The 9,579-nt window shown below is 38.4% G+C and overlaps 1 protein-coding gene across 1 annotated transcript in view; it reads right to left on the bottom strand.

Annotated features, from left to right (window-relative positions):
* LOC133551300 (transmembrane protein 164) overlaps window positions 1-9,579 on the bottom strand; it is a 49,011-nt gene that overhangs the window by 16,154 nt on the left and 23,278 nt on the right. Inside the window, exons 3-4 of the mRNA XM_061897870.1 lie at window positions 7,806-7,872; window positions 539-617 (exon numbers count right to left, since the gene is read on the bottom strand). Of these exons, the coding sequence (XP_061753854.1) occupies window positions 539-617; window positions 7,806-7,872 (146 nt within the window). The remainder of the gene's footprint in view (window positions 1-538; window positions 618-7,805; window positions 7,873-9,579) is intronic.

The raw sequence follows: 9,579 nt of genomic DNA, 5'->3' as shown, positions 1-9,579 counted from the left end.
TTGAGGGTTTATCGCCCTCATTTCATGATTCATTTTTTACTTTGTTCTGCAAATTTTTATTTCTTTGCGGTATTTTATTTTATATTGAATCTCTATTATTGAAGTATTTCATTTCAAATTATGATTAACTTGCATGTCACAAAATTATTTTCAGACAAAATATATTTATTTTTCCTTTTCCAAATACCAGGTTGGCCACCATTTAAGCACTAATACGGTTTCAAAAATAATGAGCAGATTATGCTTTCTTTACAACTTCTCAATAACTTACACTGAACAATCGAGTGAATATTTTTTTTGCGGTATTTCCCAATATTGTTTCTTTCATGCAAATGCAATGAGGTGACACAAACAGGCCATGATGTTAATTGGGCCCACCTAAAGTTGAATTAAAGGCAAAAAAAGGGGTGGAAGAGAACCAGTGTACAAGGGGAGTTTTAAATGATGCACCAAGTCTGAAAACCTTTCCTTCTAAGTAGAAAGACAACAAAGTCTAGAGCCCGCAACGAGACGATACAGGTGTAAACCAACACCTTACCTCCTTTCCTGAAAAGGTAGACTGGCACCAGGTAGAGCATGGAGTGCTGGATGTAATAGACTTCTTTCTCAAAGGGCAGCTGAAGACAACACAGAGGAGGAATATCAGCCTTGCTGATGATTTAAAGGTAAAAGAACAGTGTACACATGAGAGAAGATCAATCCAACTACTGTACTTTTCCGACAATTAGGCATATTTAAAATCCTTTCACTTTCTCAAAAATCTACGGTGTGCCTTATGTACAGACTAATTCTGGCTGTGCTTAGCGACCTCGAAGCAATTTTATTTGGTATATGGGGAAATGATAAGTGGGACTGGTAGATGGCAGTCACACATAAGAGATACGTGTGGACAGCAGGCGAACAACTGTTCAATGAATATGGCTAGCAAACAAGGCCAAAACTTTGATACGTTATTGAGAATATAACACAAGGCGTTCAAGTCTGTCACAATGTTTTAGTCTGACTTTGGTAAGCTACAAAACAGCACCGCTTGCTGGATTGTCCGTGTATTACAGCTACCGTAGTCATACGTACTGTGCTTCAACGTATGGTCAGGGCTCGCCCTCGTCGTTTGCCGTAATGCTTTAAAAAATTGACCAGCATTTGCGGCAAGAACATGCCGGGACCGCCCTTGACTTTTTACTTATTAAAGGACTAGGGATGTAACGGTAAACAGTATAATGATAATTTGTGATAAAATCCCAGATGGTTAGTAATACTAGCTCATTTTTTAATTACCGAAAAAACGTCATTTACTAATGCATTTTAGGCAACACGAAGTCAGGCACATGTGCACTAGCGTCGTTTGGCTTGATAGTCATGGTGGACTAACTACACAGACTTTGCTCCAGAGATTTCCCCTCGGAGTAAACGGAGCCAAGCGCTTGGTTTAACGTAAGTTTCACCTCGCTTCCTAGCGTGCATATAAGAGCGCACTGCTGTTAGATATTAACAGGTTTGGAAAATATATAAGATGGACACACTTGTCACCTCTCTAAAAGTATACAACAAAGGAGAAAAACTATTTGATGTTGCTTTTATTTTCTCAATAAAGCGTCAATCAGCTGCTGTGACTGAGAGTTAAAGGCCTACTGAAATGCGATTTTCTTATTCAAACAGGGATAGCAGGTCCATTCTATGTGTCATACTTGATCATTTCGCGATATTGCCATATTTTTGCTGAAAGGATTTAGTAGATAACATCGACGATAAGGTTTGCAACTTTTGGTCGCTGATAAATAAAGCCTTGCCTGTATCGGAAGTAGCAGACGATATGCTCGTGACGTCACCGGTTGTGGAGCTCCTCACATACGCACATTGTTTACAATCACGGCCACCAGCCGAGAGAGCGATTCGGATCGAGAAAGCGACGATTTCTCCATTAATTTAGATATATAGATAGATAGATAGTACTTTATTGATTCCTTCAGGAGAGTTCCTTCAGGAAAATTAAAATTCCAGCAGCAGTGTACAGAGTTGAGATCAATTTAAATAAAAGTAAAAAGTAAATAATGGGGGTTTAAATGGGAACAAAATAGAGAAATATTACAATAAGAATAAAAAATAAAAAGCATCAATGGGAATAAAAATATAACAGTAAAATAAAAATAATACAAGACAAAGTAGGCAGTAGTGACCATGTTATGAAAACGAATTGCACTGTTATTGTTTTGCATCCCCTGTCATCCTAGTACCCCCCGCCCCTTGCCCCAGACAGGAGTTGTACAGTCTAATGGCGTGTGGGACAAAGGAGTTTTTGAGTCTATTAGTCCTGCACTTGGGATGAAGCAGTCTAGCACTGAACAGGCTCCTCTGGCTACTGATAACGCTATGCAGAGGGTGACTGGCATCATCCAGGATGCTCACTAGTTTGTCAACAGTCCTCTTCTCTGCCACCGTCACCAGTGAGTACAGTTTCATTCCGAATGTAGAACTGGCCTGCCTGATCAGTTTCTCAAGTCTGGAGCTGAGGATAAAAGATTTGTGGATGAGGAAAGTGAGAGTGAAGGACTAGAGGGCGGTGGGAGCGATTCAGATAGGGAAGATGCTGTGAGAGGCGCCGTGGCATGACCATTCGGCCAGGCCATACCGCTTTGAATCCGACGCTGATGGTGACGGTCAGGAGGACGCTGTTGATATTAATGCTGGAGTAGCACACGACATATATCACCTTCAGAATACAGAATGATAAAATGTTTTTTATTTATACAAACCCCTTTTCCATATGAGTTGGGAAATTGTCTTAGATGTAAATATAAACGGAATACAATGATTTGCAAATCCTTTTCAACCCATTTTCAATTGAATGCACTACAAAGACAAGATATTTGATGTTCAAATTCATAAACTTTATTTTTTTTTTGCAAATATAATTAACTTAGACTTTCATGGCTGCAACACGTGCCAAAGTAGTTGGGAAAGGGCATGTTCACCACTGTGTTACGTCACTTTTTCTTTTAACAACACCCAATAAACGTTTGTGAACTGAGGAGACACATTTCTGAAGCTTTTCAGGTGGAATTCTTTCCCATTCTTGTTTTATGTACAGCTTAAGTTGTTCAACAGTCCAGGGTCTCCGTTGTGGTATTTTAGGCTTCATATTGCGCCACACATTTTCAATGGGAGACAGGTCTGGACTACAGGCAGGCCAGTCTAGTACCCGCACTCTTTTACTATGAAGCCACGCTTTTGTAACAAGTGACTTGGTATTGTCTTTCTGAAATAAGCAGGGGCGTCCATGATAACGTTGCTTGGATGACAACATATGTTGCTCCAAAATCTGTATTTACCTTTCAGCATTAATGATGCCTTCACAGATGTGTAAGTTACCCATACCTTGGGCACTAATACACCCCCATACCATCACATATGCTGGCTTTTCAACTTTGCACCTAGAACAGTCCTGATGGTTCTTTTCCTCTTTGGTCCGGAGGACACGACGTTCACCGTTTCCAAAAAACAATTTGAAATGTGGACTCGTCAGACCACAGAACACTTTTCCACTTTGCATCAGTCCATCTTAGATGATTTCTGACCCAGCTAAGCCGGCGGCGTTTCTGGGTGTCGTTGATGAATGGCTTTGGCTTTGCATAATAGTTTTAACTTGCACTTACAGATGTTGCGACAAACCGTAGTTACTGACAGAGGTTTTCTGAAGTGTTCCTGAGCCCATGTGGTAATATCCTTTACACACAGATGTCGCTTTTTAATGCGGTACCGCCTGAGGGAACGAAGGTCCGTTATATCATCGCTTACGTGAAGTAATTTCTCCAAGTTCTCTGAACCTTTTGATGGTCGGCCCTGAGCTCTGGAACACTCTGCCCCTCCATGTTCAAACTGCTTCCACGGTGGAATGTTTTAAGTCTCGTCTTAAGACCCACTTTTATTCTTTGGCTTTTAACACTACGTGAGTTGTGTGGTCCTCTGTCCTCTGTTGTCCTCTGTTTTTTTTTAAAATACATTTTGATTTCTATTTTATTGTTTTAATTGCTTTTACCCTTTAAAATTGCTTTTAATCTTATTTATTTTTATATTGGTTTTATATTTATTTATTTTTTGTTTTTATTCAGTCATTGGTGGAGTATAATATTGTTTTTAATATTGTCTTTAACATGGCTGTGCAGCACTTTGGAAACATTATTGTTGGTTAAATGTGCTATATAAATAAAGGGGATTGGATTGGATTGGTATTACAGACCGTAGATGGTAAAATTCCTAAATTCCTTGCAATAGCCCGTTGAGAAACGTTGTTCTTAAACTGTTTGACAATTTGCTTACGCATTTGTTCACAGAGTGGTGACTTTCGCCCCATCCTTGTTTGTGAATGACTGAGCATTTCATGGAAGCTGCTTTTATACCCAATCATGGCACCCACCTGTTCCCAATTAGTATGCACACATGTGGGATGTTCCAAATAAGTGATTGATGAGAATTGCTCAACTTTATCAGTATTTACTGCCACCTTTCCCAACTTCTTTGTCACGTGTTGCTGGCATCAAATTCTAAAGTTAATGATTATTTGCAAAAAAAAAAAAGTTTATCAGTTTGAACATCAAATATGTTGTCTTTGTAGCCTATTCAACTGTATATGGGTTGAAAAGGATTTGCAAATCATTGTATTCCGTTAATATTTACATCCAACACAATTTCCCAACTCATATGGAAACGGGGTTTGTAGACTAGTTTTAGCTTGTGGCCTAGTCTTGCACCGTTACTGTTAGTGTTACAACTTACACCCCCCGCCCCCCTTCGCAAGGGACCCTCTTCGAAACACGATCATTCGAAATGATCGCTGCATAATACACTGTATTTTGTGTGTGTGGTCCAATCCAACCGTGTTCGCTTGACCTCTCTGTTCCATAGTAAAGCTTGACTGTCATCTTTCGGGAATGTAAACAATAAAACACTGGCTGTGTTTGTGTTGCTGCAGCCGGCTGCAATACACCGCTTCCCACCTACAGCTTTCTTCTTTGCTGTCTCCGTTGTTCATTGAACAAATTGCAAAAGATTCACCAACACAGATGTCCAGAATACTGTGGAATTTTGCGATTACAACAGTCGACTTAATAGCCAGCCACCATGCTGTCCCAAAATGTCCTCTACAATCCGTGACGTCACGCGCAAGCGTCATCATTCCGAAACGTTTTCAGCAGGATATTTCGACGCAAAATTTAAAATTGCACTTTAGTAAGCTAACCCGGCCGTATTGGCATGTGTTGCAATGTTAACATTTCATCATTGATATATGAACTATCAGACTGCGTGGTCGGTAGTAGTGGGAAACATGCAGCAGGCGATGTGTCGTGAATGTTGTCACAACTTTTTTATAAAGTGTTTATAGTGTGTTGACAGGGATACTCACTGTACTGGTGTTCAAATAATATCAATACTAGCTAAAATGTTTTGTCATCTCATTGAATTAAACGCAGGCTGTGAATATTGTATATTCGATGCGAGAGGTATCACTCCTGTTTTTGTTGTTGTTGGCCAAACTGTTGTACTGAACCACTAGTGAGGCGTTGGAGAAGAACAAAGCTTGTTTACTAGACTTCATCTTCATTAGCCAAACTGCTTTGTGTTTTATTTTGAGTAAACTCCATGTTTTTTTTACATTACTTGTGTTTTTTCCATGTCACAGATGTATTACTTCAAAAACTATTCATTTGACACAGCATTTTGATGTTTTATTGTGTATAGTGAATTCCTATATGACATATTTCTCCTCAAACTCCTAATGGATCTGTTCCGATACAGCATCTACATGTACATATTAATGTACATAACTTAAAAAAAATAAAAAAAATGTAATCCCTCTATTAAAATGTAAACAGAGATAAAGGCATATTGTAATGACAAAAAGCTGACACATTGATATCAATAAAGACTACAAAAACTAATGTTTGTCTTCAGATACATGGATAACATTAAGCTATAGCATTTTTATTAGACATTACAAAATACATGACGGTATTACGTTCACACCCCAACACTGCTTTACCTAGCAATCAGTAATCATGATGCACGCAAGTTTTGGAGCCCCTGCTTTGATAGAAAATAAGGTTTGCCTTGGTGCCCTAAAATATGAGCCTTCCTTTAAAGCAACACTTGCCTTGCCCCTAAACAGTTAAAATTCGAGGCCTGTGAGGGTATTATTATTGTGTGTGTGTATAAAGACCCCACAAAGGCACCTATTAGGAGACATTATCTGGCGTTTTGTTTCACAATATTATACAAAACCAACTTGTCTTACTTATTAGTACCTGCTGATGTGTATTTGGGCTCTGCATTAGTCCTGAAAATTGATGCAAATCCACCATTGTAGTACGCGCCATCGCTGTAGTCAATGAGCTCATTTTTCTCCATCCTCTTGTTGTGGAGCATTTATCCTACCCGGTTGCCATTTCTAATATAAAATACCGGTACAACAAAGATGACGGAGAGAAAACGCAGTCGAAGTGGAGCCACGTAAATAAGACCGCCCACAAAATGGCACATTCTAAAGAAACGCCCAGATAGCGGTCTGTAAAACATAATCTATGCAACATGTTGACTAAAGAATCACCATTACATGTTATGTAGACCACAAATAAGTAATTTAAATTGAGTAAAAAAAATCATAATATGACCCTTTTAATGTCTCTTATATTCCAGTGCGCCTTTTGTATTAAACTAGACCTGAATAGACCGGCTCATCAGCAGTGCACCTTATAATCCGGTGCATCCTATGGTCTGAAATGTATTTGGTATTTGGCGTCTAGTGATGGGCCATATTTACACTATGTGGCTGTTTATAACATTATTCACTCATTCAAAAGTGTTTTATTCAGTCAAAAACACTTGGGGCAAATATTTATGGAAATAAACATATGTTGGTGAACTAATATGTTTTTTTACTTCTCTCATATTACCTTTGTTTTTAGTTTAATTCTAAACATGACATGGTTAAGTAGATATAACACGTAAGTGGGTACAGAAAGGAAGGATGCAGTGTGTATATCAATGAGAAAAAAAAATACAGGTATCTTTAGGATTTTAGCAGACAACTGCAATATTAGGAAAAGTGTTCAATTTAAAGGGGTTTAAATACTTTCTATACACACCGAATACATGAAGTAATGTAATTATATTTTACAGCATTTACCTTAAAGAGTGGACTTCTTTGGTATCTCATTCCAGCTTTTTCTCCATCAAACACACCATGAGCCGCTTTTGCATGTTTTTATGGATAACATTTAGACATTATTTTAACATTCTTGGCTGGCGTTACTCATTCTGCTTCAGATTGGTGCACACTCAAGTGCTATGGCCATGTTTTTGATAACATGTCATGATTTATTTTTTAAATTAAATGAATATCTTCTCGTCTGTCCTTCTCACCAACTTTCCTTCTTCTGACAGTTGTAAAACAAAGTTATGTCGATCTCAAGCTGTAAGCTGATGCTAGCGAATAAGACCAGATACTTTGGGCAGATCTTACGGGGTTCACTGTGGTATTTGCTGCGCTAACTAATAGCGGGAATGCTTGTAACTGAAAATTTTTATTGCAATTAAAAGCATAGCATTGAGCTGTTAGACAGCTCTTATTTCAAAACACTCTTAACTACAGGTACCTCTATTCCTAATGTTGTGACCGGTTACGGTACTCTTTTATGTTGAGGAAGTTTATTACACCTCCACTAAATTAGTAACATTAAACAGTCAATAAACAAGACAATTATCCTTGTGTAGCTCAGAAAGAAAAAAACAAAAGCACAGGGAGTACTTACCAGTCTGGTGTTGACTACGGGGAACATTAAAGCCAGTAGAGCACCATTCAACATGTGTACCTGCAGCCTGGAAACACATACATAAGTATTACGGACAAACATCTGATATCCTGAGGCCATCATTAGTGAACTTTGCATGTTTTCATAAACTTAACTAGCTGAACTCATCCAACAAATTTCCATATTGCAAACTAAACTCAATCAATTTTGAGTTATTTTTTTAAGCACTCAGGTGGTTGCTGGGTTCAAGGTGGTGTTGTATACTTACTAGGGATGTAACTATACCTGTATGGAAATTTCATATAACGGTTACCGTGACCAAAATTATCACGGTTATCATTATTATGGCAGTATTGTTGGATGTGCTCCAAAAGTACAAACACACTGAAATCTTTTTGACCAACTTTTTTTTTTAAAGAACTAAAATACATAGGCATCGTTAGAAAACCCACTACTTAGCATATTTTGTGTTTCTAATGCTTCACTGATAGTGTTTAAGTGTGAGTATTTTTTTTAGCTTTATTGTTTTAAACATTGCTTTGTACTGTAGCACTTTAAGATGTATTTAAATGAAAATTGCATAACAAATAATCTATTATTATTATAACTATTCATTATATTTGGCAGGAGTTGTGGCATCCTACTCCGTTCAGCAGTCCTTGATCACACCATAAAAATACCTCGGCCTCATATTCTATAAAACCATCACTCTTCCCTTAAAGAGCACAGCTTGTAGGTTCAATGTGCACAACTGAATCGTTTAGTTGCTCGGACAGCAATGTGTTTATATAAATTCAGATTAGGGTATGTCGTTTCTCAATGTGGAAAAACGTTAATGTCTCTTGTTTTATATAGGCATTACTAGGCACCAGCGCCCCCCGCAACCCCAAAGGGAATAAGCGGTAGTGAAGTGAATTATATTTATATAGCGGCTTTTCTCTGTGACTCAAAGCGCTTTACATAGTGAAACCCATTATCTAATTTTTTTTCTTTTCTTTTTTACATTTAAACTAGTGTGGGTGGCACTGGGAGCAGGTGGGTAAAGTGTCTTGCCCAAGGACACAATGGCAGTGACTAGGATGGCGGAAGCGGGATTCGAACCTGCAACCCTCAAGTTGCTGGCCCGGCCGCTCTACCAACCGAGCTATACCAGAAAATGAATGGATATATATAATTTGGGTTTTTTTCATCAGAAAAACTAACGTCAAAACGAAAGCAATCGCATGCAGCCAAGCAAAGACGCACACGTTACTTGTAGCAGTCATGGTGCCTCTTGTTGAGTTGGCCGTACTTTTTTTATAGACGACTCTGAATACAACAGTCACTCAAACCAAACAAATATCCTATCATATTTTAGGAAAACCGTCTACTCAAGTTGCCATTGAAATTCTTTCAAGGTTTCATGTTTGGCTAACCCCAACCCTATATATGAAAGATAAGGTTAGTGTTTTGAATGCAGTGGTCAAGGAAAGTTAAGTTGGACATGATCCTCCAACTGAGCTTCATGATGTGTCTCAAGAATGTTGTATTTGCGGTATTGCATTCAAAATTCCAAGAGACTTTGCACTTCGCCTAGCCAAAAGTCCATTGATAACAACACTGTGGCTCTCCACTGTACACTCATTTGTGACTGAATCCCAATGACAAAAACGTACGGTTCACTAATACGACACCAGTGACAGGCAAATCTAAACTGACCTGTCAAATTGAAACCCTATACTTGGCATTTATGCATTACATATAATGTAGAAAAGACTAGATAACCAGAATGATA

The sequence above is a fragment of the Nerophis ophidion genome, linkage group LG04 (genome assembly GCF_033978795.1).
Source record: "Nerophis ophidion isolate RoL-2023_Sa linkage group LG04, RoL_Noph_v1.0, whole genome shotgun sequence".
In the NCBI taxonomy this organism is placed as follows: domain Eukaryota; kingdom Metazoa; phylum Chordata; class Actinopteri; order Syngnathiformes; family Syngnathidae; genus Nerophis; species Nerophis ophidion.
This window is presented reverse-complemented; position numbering and strand designations above follow the sequence as displayed.